The 24608-nt window shown below is 42.6% G+C and overlaps 1 protein-coding gene across 5 annotated transcripts in view; it reads right to left on the bottom strand.

The window, feature by feature from the left end:
• Positions 1–24608, bottom strand: part of inpp4b (inositol polyphosphate-4-phosphatase type II B) — a 152969-nt gene that overhangs the window by 68216 nt on the left and 60145 nt on the right. For 3 of the 5 annotated variants that reach the window (XM_029164323.2, XM_029164311.2, XM_029164316.3), the window contains exons 3-4: positions 20367–20485; positions 15487–15603 (exon numbers count right to left, since the gene is read on the bottom strand). In XM_029164323.2, coding sequence (XP_029020156.1) covers positions 15487–15603; positions 20367–20485 — 236 coding nt within the window. Of the gene's footprint in view, positions 1–2410; positions 2563–15486; positions 15604–19569; positions 19686–20366; positions 20486–24608 lie in introns of those variants that run through there. The other 2 variants (XM_029164404.3, XM_029164561.3) reach the window with 2 other exon arrangements.

Here is a 24608-nt window from a genome sequence, read left to right as displayed (position 1 = left end):
GGGGGGGGGGGGGGGGGGTGATTCTAGTAGAACAAAAGACACACACCTCACTGGCCCCCATCAGCCTGAGCAGGTACACAAGCAAGCACAATGAGACCTGCAGGCAATCGCTTAAGACCAATGCACACAAATTCACTGAGGAGATCCCTGCAGTCACTTTAATTAAAGAATGACTGAAATGTGGAAACTTTAAAGTGAGACTTTCATTCATTCACTATGAGGACCGCTGAGCATGAACTGGAAGCCAGAGGCTCATTCTCCATGACCTCGTGTTTGCTAAAGGACAAGTCAGAGGCCTCTGGCCTGCTAATAAACCACTCTCTGTTTCCACAGTTCACAGGTGCTTTGTTCCTACGTTCCTCTGCGCTGCGGCTCTAAATTTATGTGAACAATACAACCAAGTTTAAATCTTACAAGGGCACAAATGTATGTTGAATAAAAACGTGCAAGTAGAAGGCAGAGATCAAAGCTTGTTCAAAATATGAATCCAGCAAAGGGAAAAAGGGCATTTTTAATGCCCTACAGTGCTTTGAAGTTCAAAAATGTTTGACATATTTTAGGGCATTCAAAGCGAGAGTTCCTGGAAGTACTGGAAGCACGGGCTACAGTACCTGCTGCAGTAAAAAACGTCCGGCGCTCCCGGCTCTTACAGGGAAGCCTAAGTACTTCTTAATACTTCCTACTGGTATTTTTTAAAACAGCCCTCACAGCTGGTTGAACACTATCGCAGCTCAACATGCAGACATTGTTTATAGGCTTTGCATGAATCTGCAGACAGCCTGGTAGTCCATGTAAAGGCTCATAGAACAAATGGCCTCTGACAGCTGAAATGCTCCAGCTGATGGCAACGAGGGATCTTAGACGCCCAGTCATCCTCAAACCCAGACAAGCCCAGACAAAGGCAGGCGCTAGTGTTTCCCCTGGTGAGTTGATGTTCTCATTCTTAGCCTTCTACCCTCAACGTTGTCCTTGTATCCTCCCCGACGTATTCCTTTCATGGTTCCCTACCTTGACCTCAATCCTCTGCTTCTGATCTGTTAAAAAGGAAAAAAGAAGCAGTCTGCTGACAGACGTCAGGTCATCCAACAGTGCCCTTCATATCCTATTACATTCTTCACTGCGGAGCAAACAAACACCCAACTCAGGTGAGAGTGTCCCTAATTTAGTCTGAAAATGGCCACCAAACGTGATGAAAGCTGTGCCATAATGGTGTGAAGACTTTGGTTCTTAAAAGTAAATTTTAAAGATTTGATATCTTTAAGTATCTAGATATATACAGTATCTATATATCTAGATATATATTAAAGCATATTGCTCTTCTGAATGACTGCATCCTTATCCAAAAGAGGGATCACCCTTTAATCAGGGCATACCCATGCTTGGTAAAGTTTGTCAGGTTGTCCTTAAAATATATGATATAATTAATGGTTTTGATGTGTTTTTTAACGGTTTAATTGTTGTGGGCTGTGTATGAAAAGCGTGGCAGCCTCTTCTGATTCAGACTTGTACGTAGCATAGACTCAGAATATCTCAATGGAAACATCTGTGTGTTTTGCAATTACATTGTGTTAATTGTTATATGCCTTCGAGGGCCGGTTTTGATAAAAAGAAAGCAAAACTTTAATCTTTTCAACTCTAGTCAGATTACTGAGTGTAAAATCATGGAAGGAGGCTCTTAATTGGCACAAGCTTTCCAGGACTTAACGGTTCTCACTTAATTCTATGATAATTCTTATCTTGCTTTACACTCAGTCGAGTGTAAATTATCATAGGAACACACAGAGTTTAAAGACAAGCCAGATCTGATGTATATTGTAAATTTAACCGTAAGAAACATGAAGGGATTCAACACGGTGCAGTGTAATTAAAAGCAGAATCAACAATGTGTAAGTGATGTTAAAATGGGGCAGCTCTGTCAATACGCAATGTATGTGCTAGTGTAATTAGCCAGCTGTTTGAGGAGCAGGCAGTGACAAACAAACATTATCACAGCCTATTATGCCATCTTTGGTAGTGCTGCACTGAGCATCACATCTCTAAGCTCTCCATTGAATAAGTGAACAATCTCTCCCAGTGTGCTGTTGTTGCCATTGTATATCTGCAGTTAGTCAGAGCAGGATATTTTCTTCTGGCCGTGAAATTTGCTTTTCAATTAGATAATGTTACCACAGACAAAATTACACATCAGGGAAACACTGAACTAAAGGCAAAAAAGAATGAGGGATGACGGAGGACGCCAAATGTGTTTAGTTTGGAAAGACATCTTCTGTGTAATATCTTCCGCCACTGTAAACATTTAAAGCAACACTCTTTCGGTGCTGACGTTGTAGAGTCTGAGGAGATCTTTTTTGAGACTTTGTGAGTTCTCAAAGGAGGCTAGAAGTCTTCGGCCCTGAAGGTAAATACTCACTGAAAGCTGCCTGCTGAACCACAGTGGACTCGTCCCAATGACAACGGCACCGCACCGTACTGTACCGTACAGAGACGTCTATGGAGCTGTGTGACCGGAGCAGCGCATACGTTAATATCCCTGTTTCCCACCAAACAGCTTAAAGTTACTACGGATCTAAAGCTCCCTGTCAAAGAAGAAGCACATACCTACTTGCAGACATTCTCGAGCTTGTCGCCGCCTGCCCGCAAACGAGTCCTTCCCACAACTCTTGGGTTTCGCACACACTCGTCCCACTCATGTCCCAAGGTTTTCTGACAGAAGCTGTGTCAAGGATGTGCTTGAGTAACATTAACAATCCGATTGTCAAACGTGCCCGGGACAAAAAGCTGCAGGTAGAACAGAAGGGGTCTGGAACTGAGGCGAGTGTAGCCTGCTCGTGCGCTGGGAGCAGTGCTGGTGCATTCCCCCTCGCGCTCAGCGTTGCTCCATAAACTTTTATAGCTAACCCCACTGCAGACAAGGTGATAAAAATCAAGGCTCCCTTCACTCTCAGTCTGTAAACATGACTTGGTAGCCAGTCCAGAGACTGTACAGCCCCATTCAAACCACTCTGCTGACTTCAGTACTACTGTACATTTAAATGACAGCATACAGCAGCACACTTGCGCCGATAGAGTTGCATTTTCACACACCCTCTCTTTTTTGTCTCCTCCACCGCATGAAACTGATCAATGCGATTGCGTTCTTGTAAAGTGACCGTTTGTTATCGGTTATGCGTTGCGCGCTGCTATCGGCTACAACAGATTTTGCAGGGGCTGCGGTTAACAACTTCCCCTTCTCTGACTCTGTAGCTGAAGCTGAGGCCCACAAGCGCAGAGTGACTGCACGCAGAGTGGGGAAAGGGTGCACCTTTATCACTTTATCACCAACTAAACGTGTTGCAGAGGCGACATCCTGTTTGTCACGTCATCGCTGCTATTTTGGCTGTACGCTAGAAAAACCATGAGGCTCCTGGTGCCTGGCATCAGGAAATGGTTTCTCAAAAAACAATAGCTGATTGAAGCCTGTAATTTTGTGTGCAACGGAGTAACAACATTTGTGTAGTAATTACCCCTGAACCGAGCAGGTTGTAATTGATTGTTCATGCCTTGTATACTGGAAAAGAGTAAAAGGCTACTAACTCACCCAGAGACTGTAAGGATGCCGACTGGATCCCCTTTCTCTACCGTGCTTTCTGTCCTGTACGCTCACGCACGTGCACGCACACACACATGCACGGTAATAGCACCATAATATGCTAGCTCATGCCTGAAGTAGTTGATAGCTCTCTTCTACAGAGAGTAGGGCTATAGGGGCTGTGAAAGTAAACAGCTCGGATCAAACCAACTCTCAGCTCCCTTTGAAGAGTGGGAGACAATTACGGAGATCAATGATGCAGCCCAGAGGTGGTTAACGGCCTAGACAGGCAGACAGACAGGGATTGATGCCCCGTTAGGATCTAGAACGGCTGCTCCTCGATGACTTCGCTGTACAGTCAAATCCGGCATGTGCCGCATCCTGCATGAACATATGTATCGAAAGGCAATGTGCTCTGCCCCGAGGCTGCACTCCACCAGCGGACCTGGGAGCATTTATACCTCGGTGTTCAAGATTCAAAGGCTATTGTGTGAGTTTGCAGTACACTGCAAGTGTATGAGCAGATGGGAGTCAAAGCTTTGTTTGGGTGGTCTTCCTACAATATTTGTCTAATAGATTTGGAGTGCTTTCAGACTAGTCTCCATCTTTGCTGGAGATAAATAATAGATAACAGAAAGATAACAAGAGAGATGTGATCTCTATGCATTTGCGGGGCTGTGCACACGCCTTCCCATGCACCGTGTGTTTGAACTGTGGTATTAGACGGCCGCGGCTTGCCAGAAAATTACACTACCCAGTGAGAGTGTCTGTGCTGCGTGTCATTGTGATGCAAGAGGTGAGCAGTCGAGAAGTTGAGAGCTGTAGCATAAAAGCTCTGACAGCACACATGCTTTTTACTGTGTAGGAGTTTCACAGCAAGTTATCCCAAAGCTAGGTCCACACACAGTATGCGCTCGTGTCAGAGGGCTCACACCACCTTGACTCGGTAAACAACAAGATGCAGCAATAAGTGGGAGACGTGCAACAGCCACCAGCTATTTTTGTTCCTCAGCACATCATCACCATATTAGTTTCTTGAATCACACATTCACCAGTTTGTGTACAACAGCAACAAAGACATTTTTCAAGTAAATATGATACTTATGTCGAAGCAGAATTTGTTCTGCGGCAGTGAGATGGATGAAAAGATTAAGAAACTGCGTTTTATTTGTGTACACTTGTGAATAATAATATTTCCGAAAAAAAAGTCAGATGAGATCAAAACAAGTATATTTGTATTTCCTGGGGAGGGGAAGGGTTGTTATTGGCTTCCCACCCTCTTCGGGCGTGCAAACGGGAAATTACTGTATGTTGGCAAATTTCTGATTATCACACAACGCATGAGGCAAGAGGAGAAAACAAGAAAGTTCTTCTATCTTTCTGTCCAACACGTATTTCGTTTTCAGGTTTCCTGGATGAAGGCAGCAGAAATGAAGAAGACTGTACAAGTTGTGAAATCCTTTAAGGTTTGTACTTGACAAAACAAGGAAGTTACAGTATCAGCTACTACAGTATATACACGGCTGTTCTGCAGACATACAGTAAGTGGATTTACAGTAATGCTGCATTTATTTCAACAGATCAACTGCTCTGTCTAACTATTCACTACCACCACTCACACACTCAGTTAGGATCTTGTTAAGACATATGCCCATGTACATGATCAGCCACAACATTAACACCACCTGGTGGTGCTAAAGGCTGATCAGTGTATGTGCAGACCAACAGAAAGCTGCAGAAATACAAGACCCTGGACTGACTGGCAAAATCATCAGTGGCTCCGTTAGTCGTGGAAAATAGCCTTCACACACACAGCCAACAACCATCAGCACTTTCCACCAGTGTCTCTCTCAAAGGAAACCATTACGCTGCAAAAACCCCACGGGAAGCCAGGCAGCGAGGGGATTTTCTTAAGCGCTTTTCCTCTTCTACCACGCTTTCTCAGAAAAAAAAAAAAAAGAAAAACCTTACTCTAACTTAGACTAAGCTACTTTTCCTGGAGAAAGAACTAAAGATTACAGCCAGCCAAGCGTCTAATTCACCTGTGAACCAGTAATTCATTTGTCTGATAATCTGCTATTGCAAATGACACCAACAATCAGCGATATGATGAGTAAAGAGGTGGGAGAGGGTCAAGAGAGGTACAGTATGGGTTGGGCTGACTGGTGCACATATTAGATTAAACTGTCAAATGAATAATGCATAATGAAACTGCTTCAGACAGGTTCCAGGATATTGCCATTTCCACAGCTTTAAACTACTATTACAGTATATTCAACACTAACTAGCACAAGATGAACCAGGACACCAGGGGCGGAACACAATATAAAATCAGATGCTGCTCCATCAGATGAGGTACGTGCACGTCGGGACGCAGCCATCATGCAGCTTTTACCACACATCCGTCTGCGCATTAGCGCGTCCAGATTCACGGCCGCTCAGAAATATGAGCGTGAAGCCGTGTTTCAGCACCAGTAAAAGCACAGCATTCATTTCACACTGGACCAATCTGCAGAAGATCCTGTCAGCTGTGACTGAGTTTCACCACTAAAAGCCGAAGACAAGTAACAAAAGCTTTTCCCGTTCCAGGAGAGGCTGATGCATCTACACCACCATTTAAATTCACCCTGAAAAACATCCCACCTGGAGGAGACTGGAGTAGGATTATCATATACAGGGAATATGGGAGAGGGGTTACTACAAAAGACTTTCCTGGAAATGTGCACTTCAGCATCAAGTGATTACCTGGTACTTGATAAGGCAATTTGCCATGCTCCATTTCTGTGCAGGCTGGAAAGCTGGAGATGGAACGTTCTGTGAGCTGGATGTGCAGTACTACAGTATTGTAGTAGTAGTATATTGGACGTCTATAAGCCTTTTTCCCTCATGGCTTTAAAACAGGCAGTTTCTACTGGTTCTTTACGTTCTTGTTTTCAGGATGAAGACCTTCAGACCTGCATCGATGCCTTTAGGGGATTAACACTCTAATTCTTCCACCAAATAAATATACAATAACTGTATATATTTTATATGTTTTTGTTTTCATGCCGTCTAATATGTCCTTCCACTTAATGCTGCTCTTTCTACAGTACAGCAAACTGCAACACTATAAATATTAGGGGTTTGTGAAAGAATTGCCTGTAAACTGTCTGACTGTCACTTGTGTTAACTTGTGGCTCCGCCCTGGAAAGAAAGGCAACAGCACCACGCATCTGCTCAGCACTTTTTATAAGTAATTAGCTTCTCTGCTTAGATTTACTTGGTTGCTCTTAATGAGCATGCACTATTTCAACAACTATTTTCACAAACGACTGCACAAACCCTCACAACACAGACGACAGTGCACTCAATTTCCAGCAATTGTAAATATTCATTGGCGTAATTAGTCGCTTTATTGAAGTGCGTGTCAACATGAAGCAATTATCTGGTGCCTTCCCAAATACAGTAAACTTGGGATGCAAGCACTGTGAAGCAGAGAAGAGGAAATGACGACGGCGAGAAACCACTTCACAGGCAGAGAACGTTCTCCCACCCATCGCTCGGCTGTGACGCGCTGCCGTTAACAGCTCTTCAGATGCCATGTGGGACATAGGTACAGTAGCGTTAACCTGACATGGCAGAATGAGTGCTCAGCTGTCAATAAAAATGATTCAGTATGGCTAAACTCTCTATATCGCGAGGTCAGGGGCCATTTATCCCTTCCCTCGATTGTCATTTATCAGACTCCAGCATCTAAAAGTACTGTATGCTAAACTTAACAGGACTTCCTTTTCAGGAGGAAAAATAGAGATGGAGCATTGTTTTCAAAGCTTTGAAGCCCAGCTCAGTCCATATGTCCTATCTACGCAGTACTTTGAGATTTAGAAGCACTTTCATTCATTGCTACAGTATGTCAAATTTATCTGTCTTATAAAAGGCAAATCCCATTCAGTTCCTGGATGTCTGCCACCGAGTATATTCTGAATCTATAATGTTAAGAACTGCCACATTTTCATTACTGATGAGCTTGATTTGCACGCTGCATCTGCAAACAAGGCCAACGTTATCCTTCTAATAGCAGTCATCATTTTGCATGCAGATGGGCTCCTTCATTGTTAATCAAGCATTGGAAATGCAATTCTACTCCAGAGGTATTGTATTTTATTGAAGTGAAGGTTTTACCTTTTCACGTACGAGGTGAGACAAGTTGCTCTCTTCCATCCAGCCCAATGTTTTATCTTCCCGCTTTTACTTGCAATGGGGCACGTAATACCAGAGACCAGTGGTGACAGTAATGAGAGCAGTGTTAAAACAAAATAGGAGGCTGAGTAATCAAGTGAATAATTAGCACGGCTGCCAGAGCGGAGGGATTTTTACTCTGAAAAATAAAGAGGAATTTATGAAAGTGGATTTCCGAAGACACGTCTGATGGGTATCAGGCAGCTAAAGAGAGGCTCTTCAAGGGTTTGGAGAGGCAAGTACGTAGAATTTCACATAACTGTAATTGTGCAATCCATCATATGCACTCTTTGTTGCCCGCCTGAGTGGAATGTGGAATTAAATGTACATAAATGAGCATAATTTATGGCCAGTTGTAATGGATTAGAATGCGAGAGCAGCAAAAGAGCAACCTTTGTGCAAAGCTTATTATATCATATTCACTGAAACTGAAGTGAGACTACTACTCACTCACATCACAGCTGCGCGCTGCAGTGTCTAGTCTTTGAAACCCACAACCGAAACATGCGGCCACCCTGAAATCCCCAAAGTCATGATTTATCTCTATCCATGTGGCATGGACAGTCTAAGTAATTAACCTCCTGAAGCCAGCTTTGACTCACAGACAAGAGGGTAGACACTACATACAGCTCAGCCTGACGTGCCACATATTATTTTCCCTATATTGTCTCCTTAGGGAAGGTCCATGGTTTGATCCCTGAGCCCATTCTGAAGACTGTGGTGTCTTTGGTCAAGACCCTCAGCTTCCAACTACACAGACAGAGTTTCTCAGTGACCAGCAGATCAGACGATCAGACTTAAGTGAGCAGCTGCCGCCCAGAGGGTAGTGTGGGTCATCGATTCATTGCAGCGTTGGCAGCGCAATCTGTACCATCTCTGAGCAACACAGTAAAAACAACGCTGTGGCTACAGTAGTTAGCCCATTAAAGCCACAGTACATGGGCTGCTTCTGGTTGAAAAGGGTTTCTCTGCACACAAAAAAAGGAGCATGATGTCTAGAATGTGCAGCTTCGACACAGGAAACAACTTAAATGCAGCTTCCAGGTATTTACATAATAAATAAATCAGGTCAGCAGCATAAACACTGGCCCTTGAATAAGATACTTTTTGAAAAAAGATAGAAAGGCGAATATGATAATAATAATAAAAATGAATAATAATAATGAATATTATTAAAGGTAAAATCAAAAACAGACCTAATTTAAGGCAGGAGGTTGTTCTGTGTTCAGTTTCTATCAGGATTATTTTGCTGCATTGATGCAACACTAACTGGTGAAGAAGGTATAAATGTACTGGCATGAGAGGCACCAGATGCTAAAACTATAAAAAACATTTTCTAGAGCTCATGGCCAGAGTGACAGTACTATCTTCCGTTTTCTGCTCAGCAAGACTTGAGTGAGTAAGCAAGAGCGATAGAGAGGTCACTACTGACTAATTTTAGTATTCCAGGCCTGAACAGCAGTACTTTCAGCACTTGTGACATTGGCTGACATTGCCACAATGATGGTGAAGGAAGCAAAGTGGCCGTCAGACAAGAGACAGTCCTTATCTGAGGACTGTTACTCTGGTAGGTTATCACTGCCCAGCTGTCCACCCAATCACTACCAGGACCTTTCTTGGATATCTCTGAGATTGGTTCTTGTAAAAGTGTGTGTGTGTGTGTGTGTGTGTGTGTGTGTGTGTGTGTGTGTGTGTGTGTGTGTGTGTGTGTGTGTGTGTGTGTGTGTGTGTGTGTGTCCTGTGCCTCTACTGTCTCCTGTGTTTCCCTGTCTGCCTCTATTTCTCTCGCCCCTCTATCTTTCTGGCAGTAAACTTGTGCACTTACAGAAAATTCCCAACACATTGACACTCATCCAGCTAAAAGCAACTGGCTATGCCAAAAATATGTCAAGTCACTGCCTTTTACACATCATGATTATTGACAGCTCAGGATTAACTGAGGCCGGGATTCTCCATACTTCAGCAGTTTATAATTAGAGTGACAATTCACCACGGAACAGTGGCTGCTCAAACTGCCCCGTGAGATTTGGCTAATATCTGCCAGTCAAACCCTAAATCAGGTAGACAACAGCATGAGAACGTGCTGGACTCAAAATGCAACATCCTCTAAAATATACAGAGGTTTCCTTAGGTTATGTATTGTAAATCGCGGAATATTATATTTTTTTATATTTATTTTTTTACATTTTTATATTTATTTTAGTTATGACCTACTGTAGCTTTGCTTAGTGACTTCTCCCTCTCGATCATGATTATCAAGATTGTTGTCCTGCACAAGCACGGAACGGAGCTTTTTTGTATAAAATACAAGTTGACATACAGTACTTCCGATCCATGTGCTGCTTAATGTTATTCAGTGGGGTATAGGCTTAGAAGTGGACTGCTAATCTTCAGTGGCCTTTTTTGTTACAGACATTTCAGCAATATTAACATTCACTCCGCTAGCAAAGCAGATGCAGCGTAAAAATTTGCAACGAGGGCAACGAGCGTAGAACGTATTTCAGCCAAACACTGGAGACTTGCTGACATACCAGAGCTTCCTCACATAACAGTGGGTAAATATGATAGTTATCAAGATTAGTAGGGGGTGTAATAACTTCAATTTCTTCATCATGCTGCACGCCATCTGGAATCTCTGTATGTTGGTTCACTGATAATGAAACGCTTCCAGGGTACAAACAACTGGAGTGAGGCCATCTATTTACTAACTCCTGCCCCTGAGTTATTACTGTAACTACTACAGAATAAACAGATTCAAGGCAATTTAACAACCACAACAATTATTTTACGTCCACATTTGGGCGTTAATGTAGTTCAGTATATGAAAACAAAACAGAGCATCATTTTGTTGTACAGATATGTGTAGCAGAGCTGTGAAGACATCATTACTGTATGTACTAAAGGAAATGTGTTTAAATCAGATGTTCTAGTAATGAAGGAAGAGTCTGGGATCTTAGACTGTTTCCCTGTGGGTCGGCCCGAGATCAAAAGATTAAAAATAGATGGATAAATGTTTTTTTCCATTTGCTGTAATATGCTCAAGGATCTGACCCAACAAAATCTCACCATACGCTTGGTTTTCTATTCCTCCTAAGACGAGCTCTTTTGTTTGTCACACCTCTCAGAAGCCAATCAAGATTCCTCACTATGACCAGCGATAGGAATGCAAACTGAAAACTGCATTACGCGTCCATTCCACATAGCAGAAAGCAAAAGCTGTGATTAGAAAGCTAGAGCTCTTCCAGAGGCAGCTGTCCTATCCCTTTATACCACAAGAACACACAGTAATAGGTTGGCGCCGACAGCACACTACAGGTCTGTCATTAGCAGTATGTCTTCAAGCCTCTTTACCGAGGTAAGAGAGCACAAATGTGATGCGCCCACTGCACACAAATAATCTTTCTTGTGCCTTTCATATGCTTTTACCTCAAGGCTCTCTGTGTCTTACCCTTCTCAGATGAGCCTTGCTCCGATTTCTGATGAACTTTGAAGATAATGACTAGCTCCTGAGATTTATGTCTGAAAGGTTCGTCTGTGCAACCTCAAATACGGGCAAAAGCCGGTTTGTACGGTACTTGGAAATTATTTTAAAGAGAACAAGTCTCAAATCTGAGCTCCGAATGTAATTATCTTTCTGCGCTTTGTACCATGACAGCCAGAAATGCGTTCCTCTCATCTCCCGTTTAAACTATGTTCACAACAAGATAAGGAAAATTAGACATGCTTCCAGTCGTCTTTGCTAACGCCATGATACCCTCAGATGATATAAGCATATGATAAAATTCCTTTAAATGAAGTGATCTCTATGAACTCTTTTCAGCAACGGTGAGTATTTCTCGATTCACTGATCAGAATGCGAGCTGAGAGTGAATTCATTGCCCCTGGGAGCTATTCAAAGTGCAGATGCAGGTGAGACATCACTGACAAAGTAAGGCGAGCCTGTCATTCTTTGACAACTGCGGCTTGAGGGGGGATCACTTACACCTGAGAGATATCTAACCCCGTCATACTCCTTCTCACACCTCCACTCCTTCTCTTATCGTTTTCTCAGCCCTGTGCATGTTCTCAAATATTCATGACCACGCAGCCAGTGTCATCTTAGAATATCTAAATGGGACGCCTAAGGCAGAGGGAAATCATCCTACTGTGAAATTCTGCGGCCCTCTACCAAAGTTAAAGCAGTCATCTATAAACTTTCCTCCCCCTCACTGTTTCAGTGTCACCCCTCTTGTTTCCACTCCAGAACACTCGGTGAATGGAGGAAAAGCAAAATTTGCAAAGGTTTCCTAATACGTATCCCGTGGTTACCATGTGTGCCATCTGTGTTCCATGACAGCGGGATGCGCGCGAGTTATACCTAAAACTTTGGGCAACTGATTGGTAAAACGCATACACATTCCACCACAGGGCAGATTGCCCCCATACAGTACTTATGCTTGCTCAAAAAGCCAAGATTAAATATCTAAGCCTTGGCTGAGTAATTCCCGATCTGCCACTTAAGTTGCTGGGGGCTGACGCATTGTGCCAGCTCATGTTCAGGGTCATGCCTGTGTCACTTGCAGAGTCTCTAATGAGACCCAGGCAAGCACGCCGTGTCCATTGGAGCGGAGCTGAAAACCGAAAAGCCAACCACAGCATGAGAGCAGTGGTGCCAGGGAGGCAGAGAGAAGGCGGATCTTCAAGGATTCCAGGCCACTACAAGAGGTCGCACAACAGGATTATCTGAAACTGACAGTTTTAATCAGTTTTACTTTAAGTGGTCACAATACTAGTGTTGTAGCTCATCAGTCATAAGTTTGTCCTTTGCAGGTGGTGGCGGGTGTAAAGATGAGTGAGGTGTTTGAAGGGATCAACAGCACCTGTCCTGTAAGTCTGTTAGTTCAGCGCTAAGCTCCAAATGTCGCGCTCAAGTGAAATATTGTGCTGTGCTGTCACTGATATTCCTGACAGACTGACAGGAGCTACTGAAAATCCCACAGTGAAGGAGAAACGGCATCAAGGACACAAAGTGAAATCCTGAAAGCCTTAGAAAAATATTTTATCCTGCTTACGTTTCATAATTGAATTCAATTATTATTTTACTCATTTTACTACATGGCTTCTATATGTTTATTGTTGATATCACAGTGGGGGGTTGAGCTGTACTGGTGAGCCTTAAACTATAATAAGATAGCATTATAATCACAAAAATTATGACCAAAGCCAAACAGAACCACTTTACAATATAATGCACATATACTGAGCTTACACACACACACACACACACACACACACACACACACACACACACACACACGCTGCTTTCGAAATGCCTCTGGTTGCAGAGTATGGCACAATACATTCACTACATTATGAATATTCAAATCACACGCGTTGCCACTTCAAGCTAATTTCTTTTTTGGATCTGGTTTCTCAATTTTAACAAGAAAACAAACAATGTTCGGGTTATTATACAACACATGCAAACTACTCAAAAAGATGTTCACATGCAGTGAATAGCTGCATTGTTTTAAAATTTAAACAATAAATGTCTGCTCTGTAAAAAAAATAAAAATCAATGGAAATTGAATTCCTTCTGATTTTTCAGACTGCACCAATTTTTTATCAGTTAAAAAAACAAGTAAATGGCATTTAGGACTCTAATTTGTTGAAACTGGGAACAAGCAGTCCAGCAACCCCAGGGAACAAGCTCAGAACCAATTTCGGAAGTTTGGCAAACAAATTAATCTTGGCACAGCCCTGCACAATCCAGAAAAAAGCTGGAGCAATATGAATAATCACTGAGCGTAGCCCACACCGGCCATTTTGTGAGCATAAACTAAGAAAATAAGCGCCTTGCAGTCACTGTATGGTTTTGCTACAAACATTTCCTACCCTGCCTAAATGATGGAGATGTGACAGCTGAGAAAGGACGCAGCCCTGCTACAGCTCTGACAGATATGTGCCATCGTTGAATTACTGCAGTTATGCTACAGTACAGTACATGCAGGTACAGTACTGTAGTATCTACAGTAGTTTCTCCTCTTTTGGACCCGTTAAGCAAAATGAAAATGAGCTTTTTGTTATATGCTAAGGCCTCTTTCCTTTTTGAATTTGCTTCTAATTTGAACTCTTATCAATAAGAGGACCCTGTTTTAGGAGACTGAAATCCTTGAGCATACTAATAATGTCATAAAGTACACAGCTGGGATACAACAACATAACCCTGTAAGACACTAAAATGTGTTCAGATTAACTATGGTCTAAGCCTTGATTGTTTTTTAACAGCTTGTTTTAACAGCTTGTTTAGAGGAAGGCATATGGGCATGTTTACATCTACACACCGAGATACTCAGCACACAGATCTGCAGCAAATGAAAGAATGGCTTTTACTGACAGCACAGACTGATGGATCCGCATAATATGCCTGCTGACAGGAATTAACACTGAATATCATAAACGTTATAATACGTGCACATCAGTCTTATCAGTCTGGTGGTAGATACAGCACAAAGCCCACCAGCCTGTTTTAGGTAAGCTGTTGTATCTGAAAATGAATATGCATGCATACCTACAACAACCAGGTCACTGAACGATGCCCTTCCTTTATTATGATAATTACAAGTAGGAGACACAAAAAGTCCACATTGATAAAAAGGTTCATTAAGAGAAAACAGCTGCAATGCTGGTCGCTTTGACTTCAAACAGTCTCCCCTGTATTCACTATGACAAAATGAACAAAGTCGCCAATTCTGCCACGAGACCTGTCAACCTGTTGATTCTAAATGATCACTGATGCGTGCGTGTTTACTTCCTGTTGGTGCAACAATTGCCTGAATACAATAAAGGGTTTTTAGTTATACAGCAACTGCAATATCAACAGTTTCCCATCAAAACAAGCAAGTACACAACATCTAGACCTCTAAAATACAGTAAACGCCAAAAAGTCTATTTTCATTATTGCTGGCACAAAATCAGAAGCCCTGCTGTGATACATTTGCACATTCTAACCACCGTTATAATAGAGCTGTACTGTAGCTCATCATAAAGCTCATGAATGTTTCATAGTAAGTTATGCCAAATTAAGGTCTTGGCACTTGGGGTTGAGTGGGGTTCTTGATTAACATAATACATATACACAAAGTGAAGAGCCACTTTTAAAGTCTGTTTAAAATGTGTGGAACAGAAGGGCCAGCCCATTCAGTATTCTATGTTTGGCTCTCTTTTCCATGTCTCTCTCCCATTCTCACTGATGTCCCAGCTGGTTTTCCCACAGGGATCATTGCCAAAGGAAGTGCTGTCATGCTCAGATGCTCATCAAAGGCTACACACCCTTTTCCTTCAAAACTCCACAATCTTGGCCTGAGACTGACTGAAATTGATTTCTAAGATAGTGCAATAATTTTCTGGCTGCCAGATTTTAGAACGTGAACCTTTGCACATCCGAATCTTTAGGATGAATTTAAACCTGATGAGATTCCGCAGCGGAATTCTCACAGCTCTTTATGTTCATCCGCTGTAAACTTTCCAAAACTTGAAAGACGACTGCTTCACAAGTGGCTTTGAAAACACCCAGCCACCCACCCACCCACACCCACACACACACACACACACACACACACACACACACATACACACACTCACACACACACACACACACACACACACACACACACACACACACACACACACACACAGGTAAAGATCAGCTGTTTACTCACGGATTCGTGGCTCTTGTCCTTCGCATCATACACTGTTAGCTTGACTTGTGTCTCTTGGCTAGCGGGATACTCTGAAGGGAAGGTCACCCCCGTCAGAAACAGCGGGTCTTTGTTTGCCTGTCGCAGAGAGGGACAGCACAGGAAAGCTTTAGACACATGTGTTTTGCACGTGCTTGCGTCCTCGTGCACGTTGCTTCTGGAATACACATGCTCACAATGAAGCAAGAAGCTGAGGGCAGAAAAGGAGGGAGCAGTCGACCAGATGACCCAGCAGCTGGGCTCAATCTGTCCCCCTCCTTCCTCTGGCGTTTCACCCCCTCCTCATCTCCTGGGCCCAAAGAAGAAGAAGATAGAGCTCTCCCTGGTGGGACTACCTGCAGCTCTGGAATAACTACAGTCTCTCAACTGAGACTGCACGTTAGCAGCAACAAATGTTGACAGGTAACTGGAAACTGGCACAGTGGCAGTGGCAAAGTGATTAAACCTGGTATCTACAGCAGCCAGCGTTGACTTTTCCATCATACCAGAGGGCTGCATGGCATTAGCCAGTGTTTACTCACAGGCTGCCTCGTATTAAATACCAAGCCATTACCTTTAACTTCCACGACTTTTCAACTACACGACCCGTTCTGCCACAACCGCTGTTTTATGACACTGTAAAACAGCCACTGACACAATGGTGTAACTGGCATTTACTTTAGATTTAGAGCTCTGCACAGCTTCTCCAGCTAACTGAGGCCTTTTCTGTCTCGTTGATAGCGGGCAGTTTATGGCTTACCTTGAAAGAGTGTGAACCTTTCAGAGTCATACATTTACACATTTTATTCATGTTGACAATGGAAATTGAAATAGCCATTACCCAATTCAAAAAATGTTTTTTAGTTACTGATGTGAACTACTTAAAATAACTAAATGCTTCTCTAAATCTTTCATCACCCCTGCACATCAGCTCCCATTACTCCTTACAGAACAGCTTTAACTCTAACTGCCATGAATCACTGCTTTGTCTGCATTTGGTTTTTCCTCAGCACTACTCTGGGATTATGGTCTATATCTAGACTAGGCCATTGGTAAATTGACTGTCCATCCCGCTGCATGAGTAACCTTTACATTTTGTAAAATTTGCTTGTAGAATAGAATTCATAACTTATAATGATGAGGACAAGAGGTCCTGTTCTTGTTATAGCACAGTGCTGGTCATTCTCATAACACTCAAACAATCCTAAAACTGTCAAAGTCCAAAATCCAAAAAAAGAAATTAGTTTTTAACCAATTTAAAAAAAGAAAAAAATATATATATATACATATAATTTACAGCAGAAGAAAAAAAACGTAATCTAATTTGTTTATATAGATCAAAAACTTAAATAAAAAGAGACTTATTTGTACAAATAAATCAGTCCTGTGTAAAAAAAAAAAAAGAGAGACATTCAAATGTACAAAGCCCATTAAAAAGAGAAGAATAATGGCACTAGTAGGGGCTGGGTGGCGTTCATGGGAAGATGTGAAGATTATTTAGCCATTTGTTTTCATCTATTTGAACCGAGGCAGTTTAAGTTTACACTGGGGGCTTCCTTTTCCTCTGCTCTGATCTGATGGGCGTCTCTCGAACGCAGCCCTTCGGGGGCGCATTAACGAGTTGACAGAGACAGGCAGGCAGACGTACATGCATTAAAAAACAGGTTGTGCATATATGACATATGTGGCCACACAAATTGCATGTCACTCGTTCAAACTGACTAATGCCTCAAAAAGCCCAGAGACTGCATTTGTTTCTCACTACACAAATGCAAAGTGAATGCCTAATCAGCTTACGTGCAGCTCAGGTACTGAGCACTGACTGACGCACTAACAATGGGAGGTGTCAGAGCGTTAGGAGCTGACTTAAAAACACAGATGAAATTTTGTGTCTCACAACGCACACAGACAGAGAGAGAGAGAGCGAGACAGAGAGAGGCACAGACCCTCCTCCTTACTGCGATACAAACCCCACTAATCCTTCAGAACCCTTGCATTAGGGGACGCAGAGGAATAAAACAAATCCCTGCTTGTTGTTTCAGCCTCTGTAGACAGATAATAATACTGTACAGTACCTGTCCTGATGCACGGTGCCATTTTGCCACCCAGCCATGAAACCGGGTGCTTTTTTGTCACCCAACATCCCAGAGAACAAACCCTTTGAGCCTTATGTCAATTTGGATATATATCAGTACTGTACGCTGACAAAAAGACAGGCAGGGCCATTGTAGTCAGGAATGTGCAGGTACACGCAGACATTACCCCTCACACCTCCCTCACTGGCACAATGAATAGGCCTCATTCAGACTTACCAGCATGCTTGGCAGCCTCAGCTGTGGCTGAATCTTCTTAGCGCTTGTGATGGGCTGAGATGAGCTAAAGTGGTAAGCCTGTCTCCACTTATACAGAAGTAAGCCAGTCTGTCATACAAGTGGCCAACATATGCTGTGGGAGACAGCTGCCGCCGCCGTGTCTTTTAGTCCATTTGGGTTGGAAACCTCCACGGACCGGCCAATTTGGACCATTACAGGGTGTGAGTGATTGTGTTGGGGGGAGATGGGGGCAAGGGAGTGGGAGCATTCAGGCTTGCGTTTACACTGGAGGTTTTTCCTCCTCCCTTGACCGCTCATAATTACACATACAGACTAGACGTTCTGGACTTGTTCCAGGCTGAGGGATCTCAGCTCAACTAGCATGACATCAAAGGCTGCTTTATCCCCGTCTTTGCCTGACGCCAAATCCCCTCGAGTGCCACCACTCCTGGACCCACTGCCCATGTTTCAGCAATGGGATTTTCCTACAGACATAGTAGGGTTTGGCAGCCCTTTACATCCCAATTTCTGCTCTCTTGAGAAGGCATGCACACGTGGAAAACACAAAAAAATGTAATTAATAATTTCTTCTCACTGAGCACTGGATGAGAGATATTCGACAGCATTTGTTGTTGTGCTTACAGCAATAACTTCCTGACCTTGTTAAGAGTTTAAGACATCTGTAGATTTATTTCCCCCGTTGCGACCCGTGCAACAGTCAATGTCTACACTGATACACAACATACTAATAATTTAATATTATTATTATTTGTTTGTCTGTATAAAACAAGCGCTGGACCAATTAGAGTCCACAAGCTATTTTAAAAGTAGCTTTTTTTATATTTTGTAAATTTACATTATTATAGATAAAGTAATAGTCACTATATGGCAACAGAATATACCAGTTGATGAAGCTATAACACATTACAGTAGGTGGTAGATCCAACATGACTGGATGCCACCCAGTCCTTTCCAGCGGGAGTCAGAGGGGACAATGGAGCAGCCGGTGGCTTCATAGTTTACCTTCTAAATTAAACCCTTATATCATGTGCTATGAATTGCTGATAACATGGCGATCACATGAGCAGGACAACTTGAGCTTTCATGCAGCGGCGGCTACAGCAAGTGTCCAGCAGAGCAGGCGGCAGCTGTTGAGAGCTGGCATCCGGGGAATGTGGCAAACGGTAGAAACACAAGTGGCTCCGCTTTCTTCAATTTCATATCACACACACACACGCACATACACACACACGCACACGCACACACACAAACACACACACACCCGCACACACACGCACACACGCACACACACGCACATACACACACACACACGCACGCACACGCACACACACACACGCTGCCTATTCCCGAGTCCTTAGACCATGCAGGTTAATGAACATCTGCTGATGTGCGTGCAAGACACCATACGCATGGAAATCCTACTGCAACTGTCTTTACTAATGATCTCTGTCCCTCCTAACAACACAGAACATTCAAAGACAATGTCAAAGTCACAAGTTTCCATTGCTCAGTTAAAATAAAATCTGTATTGATGTCCTAGATGCTAATATGCTAATATTGTGGAACACTTAATAGTAGTGATGCACACTTTCACAACACTTTTTAGACTATTTAAATAAATACATATGTATATTGCATAGATACACCTTCCAACCATCCTTAACAGCTCTTAAAAAGTTGCCAGTCTCTCTTTTAAAACAGAATAGTAAAATCACTGAGAATGTGCACATACCCTCTTTTTGCGAAGTCGAAAGCAGTCCATATCCTCAGACCCTGTACTATATCCTGAACTTTACAGCCATGAAATCAAAACTCCAGCAGCACTCAGAATGTGTGCAGAGCCGGCTGAGCCAGCATACAGTATCCTACCACATCCTGTGTTTCCACACACACACACACACACACACACACACACACACACACACACACACACACACACACACACACACACACACACACACACACACACACACACACACACACACACACACACACAGTTGTTCCTATGACAGGACCGAGGGGAAAACCAAATGTAGTCCCTGAAAAGAATCCTTATGCTGATTTAACTTTTCTGGAATAGCAGGAGGGTGAAAGTTAGGAAACTTTGCCCTCATAAGAGGAAAGACACAAAGAGCATGTGTATGTACACGTGTGTGAGTGGGTGTTCCACAGTAAAACGGGGGCAGCTGTTGGTCGAACAGAACGTGCGACTGTGGCCTGAGCAACGGCATAGTAGAGGTAATAAAAGAAGCATTAAAAGAGGTCAAAGAACACCAAACACTCTCACTGTAAGGAAGTCCTACACAATGAAGCATTTTATCACAAAAACACTACGCAGACATTCTCATTCAAATCTGGACTTTCTCAGGAAACCAAAGGTTAACCCTCATAGTCTGATGAGACACTTAGGGGGAAAAGGTTAAAAAAACAGGCAGTTAGAAACAACACTGACTAAGACTTACTGTAACCAAGACAGAGATACAGTGACACATGAAAGTGGAGAGGGATGTGGTGCACATGTTGCCTTACCTCCACTATCTCTGTGCAGGCATGAGAGACAAGATGCTGTTTGTGGGGATCTACGACAGACACCTCGACCAAAGCACTGGGCTTTCTGTCTCTGCCCGAGGCCACTAGATCATTACAGGCTGCAGGGAGGGAGGGAAGAGCCGACAGGAGAGGAGAGAACAGGGTCCCGGTTAGCAGTCAGGCAATAAGGCACTAAAGCAAAAACACAATTAACTCAAACAAATAAAATATACAATATAGTTTAATACAGAAATGCATACAGAAAGTGTGTGATTATAGATACTGAGTAAAAATTGACTTTCATCAGCTTCAAAGGGAAGGTCAATAAAACCCTTCAGCCTGATTCCCAGTAAATCACACATCATGCTTCAGATTTTATACATTAATGAACAGCTGAATACACTTGAATAAGGTAATGACAAATTTGTGTTGAGCAGCCTCCTTGGATCGTGTCCAAGAGCAGCATTTTATCTAACCCGCACAATTTTGGCATGTAAACAGCAATTGATCTGCTTGCAATGCCTGGTCAGTTTCACACATTACTCTGCAAAAAAGCCTGGATAACATCACCGAGTGAGTGAAATTCCATTAAAAATACAGCAAGGGCAGAAGATTGCTTCTTTGTGAGTAGTTCCGTCTCTGGGGGCTTCATTTTAATGTTTAAGCAACCGAACACCATGTGGAGATGAAAGGGGCTCATGTGGGAGGCTTTTTAAAGCGAGTGAAGAGCAAGAATAAAGGTGGCGAAAGAAATTATGAGTTCAGGAGCAGGGCATCAAGCGCTATGACATCCTACTGTATATGTAAACCTGTGTCGCTGGGTTTTAAGGTGCTTTGTCTAAAGCTCCCTGACAGAAAAACACACATTCATGTAAACAGTTGCTTTTCATCAAAATCAACTGTAGAGTCATAATTTATGGACAGAAAATATGTAGTATGAAGTTAACTTTATTCAAAGAGCCACTGTGATGAGGTCTTTATGCTGACAATCCTCACATAATGACTGAACTATCAAGGTGAAACAACACAATCAAATGTGGGATATATATCAAGTCTGACACACAATCAAGACAAAAAACTCAAAGCTTTTTCTAATCTGTGACTCTGCTATTCTTTACCATCTCAATATATATGAAGCTGAACATTTAATGGAACACAGTGGAGGAATGTTTGCTTGAAGGTCGACTGCGAACACACACGGTTTCAGGTAAAGAGACTGTGTACATTGTCATTCACAGAACACAACGGCTGCTATGCAAAAGGTTTTTTTTTGCTTCACAGATAAAGACACTGGCAATCAGCACACGTCACTGAGCAGCAGCGTTTCCCAGAACACACGCATTTGGTTTCACTAAACATCAAGCTGTAAAATCCTAAAACAGAGGTGCAGCTATTGTTTACAGGGTGTGACTGAGGAGTTAAGTTCAGAGAGACGAACTGGCCACTGGTGACTTTAACAATGAATGTGATGAATGAATGTGCCGCCCAGAAATCCAGTTAAATGACCCTAAAACAATACAGATCCCAAGCAGATGAATTAAAGGTGTCTCAGGTGTCTGTACAGTAATTAATCTCTGTCCTTATGGCCTAATCTGCTCATAGCTTTGCATGTCCAATTACAGTAAACCACATACTTTAGCATCTACAGTAGCAACACAGAATGAGCTGGAGGTGGAAACCACAACGTCAACATCTATTAACATGAAACTCCACCTCTCACGTCTACAGTAGGTGTGTCTCACCTGAACCAAGAATAGTATCTGTCTCGGTATCTTTTTAGATGCACGTTAAATCTTGTAAAAAGCACACCTTCTGTATCAATACTGTATATGAGATTTAGGCCTTAAACTTGAAACTATCAAACATAAGTACTATTGATTCCAGCTCTCCTCACTGCACGTAAGGCTGAATCCTGTCAGGTAATTTAGATTTCAAAGTAGCCAAATATACCTTGGATAAAATCTAAAGTAACTATATATTCTGACGCTTCTGTGTAAAAAAAAAAACTAATAAAAGCTGTTACATTAAACCCACGTGACTTCAACTCTGAAATAGACCTTTGATTGCATTAGACTAAATCACATTTGCTAATTCCCCCATTTCTCCAGGGTCCGTCTCATCAGAAGACTCTCTTAAGGGGAATTCAAAGTAAAACATCTAATTTTGTGATTTTAAATTGAAAAGTGCTTTATTTCAGACATTAACTTCGTTAGTCTCCTACATTCTTGAGCTGACTCAACTGGTAAAGGGGTCTAGGTGTAGGTGCTCTGCAGGGGAGCACAAAGTGAGTAATGGGAGAGATACAGTAATGTCCTCTAAATGGACTTCACTGCTGCCATTAAACAAAACGGGAGACGCGGCGTTGTTGTTTTGCTTCATGATATTCTTTATCTGACCCGTAAGATGCAATTCTTCAGAAACGGTGACAGTAAAGCTTGATATTTTTCTAAAAGTAATTTCGGCTACAGACATTGAGCATAAACTCATACAAACTGTATCACCTCGCAGCGGCTGATTCCACATCTGAAAACTCCGTTTTAAGAACGCAGATCTTTTAGAGTCGTATTAAGTTGTGACAGAAGTCAGATGAGTCTGTCTGCAGACTCACTCATTTGAAAGGAATGCAGAGATGTTCAAATGCAGGTGATAATACAGTAAATGCTGCCTGGTAGAGAGAGGCCCAAGCAGGCTGAACTCTGTGAATACACAGGTAGGTTTGTGCTGCGTGTAATGTCTTCCACACGCCCATTATTGGACACAACAGCTACACAGCCTCATATTTATTCTTTCCGTTTGTTTCATCATGTACTGTACACACAAGGTCTAATGATGAAATACTACAAGGCTGACCTGCCAATCAGTCACCTCAGGGGACATATATCCCACTGGCCACAGAGATCTTCCCTTGCCTGCTGCACAGTTAACCACGGCTTGAAGTCCCAGATTGAAATGGGACTGGATGTCGGACCAAGCACCAGCAGGCTGTCGCTCTCGCAGGAATACGACACTTCCACTGACCTTCAGAGGTCAGAGCTATTATGATGCTGGGTGGGGGTGGCAGGAAAGGGAAACAGAGAGGGGGCAAAGGGAAAAGGACAAGACAGTCCCTTAGAGAGACATTTAGAGTTCGAGGAAGGAAGCCTGAGCGAGAGGGGAGATAATGACCGGCCGATATGGAAGAACCGGAGCCCATTAAAGTGAAACACTGAACAGCATAGAAAAAAACGTGACCAAATTTAAGTGCCTTGCAGAACATTGCATTTGTAGATTTTTTGGTCACTTATTAGTCAATTAACTGACTTAGCTCAGGTGAAAATTAAATGACGTGACTCAGCGACTCAACTAGCAAGGAAAACGCAGGGCGATTCCTAAATTACCCTAACAACTGAGCAATTGGAGTAATAATGTTTGCCCATCCTCGGAGGCTTCAATTACTATGCCGTATTTATTTTGTGTGATTGCAATATGCGGCGTTCTTTCAAGAAGAATTTGCTGGAAATGAGTTTTAATGCTGTGGGCCTCTGTGACCCCGCCACAAATCCAAATTCCATTTAATGGAGAGGGGAGCCCAGGGAGCTGCCACGGGAGACAAATATGCGCTCCTCTCCAGAAGGCGCTTATTCGCCGCCATAATTATTTCAACGCTTCAATTAATTTGACAACGTTGTTTGCATGTGCCACCGTTTTGCACACCTGTTTGCTGGGTCTGGGGAAAACGGAGGAAGAAGAGGGGCTGTCATGTTGAGAAAAGTATGTCCTTCACCTGAGACGCTGCTTGTTACTCATAAATTTAAAAGTACTGATGAGCGTACAGTAATCAGAAATGACTGTAATTTGTCACTGTACTGTCCATGCATGGAGTTTACATGGGAACATGTTTCATATAACACTCTAGCTCAAACTCTGTTGAAATGTAGTACATGTTGTACATTTACCTTGGAAAACAAAAGCCTTTGTAAACCTGTCATTGTTGTAAAGAACTATGAGCATTTCTTGATAAAGAACAACAGTCATCAGCAACGTCAAGAAATACAAGGCTGGTGTTTACTCTTAGTGTGAATAATCACTGCACAAGGACAGTGTTTGTGTCATCAGTAAGCTGAAAAAAACTTAGGAACCTTTTAGAAGGAGATACTGTAACTCTAACTGTATGAAAAATTTAAAGTGACGAGCTCAGCAATGCAGGCATTTGTGTGTGAAGCGTAAGTGGCAGTATTTACTGTGCTTTTAATTTTAGAGGTC

This window comes from Betta splendens, chromosome 1, assembly GCF_900634795.4.
Source record: "Betta splendens chromosome 1, fBetSpl5.4, whole genome shotgun sequence".
Taxonomy (NCBI): domain Eukaryota; kingdom Metazoa; phylum Chordata; class Actinopteri; order Anabantiformes; family Osphronemidae; genus Betta; species Betta splendens.
Note: the sequence above shows the minus strand (reverse complement) of the source record. Positions and strands in the feature narration are given on the sequence as shown.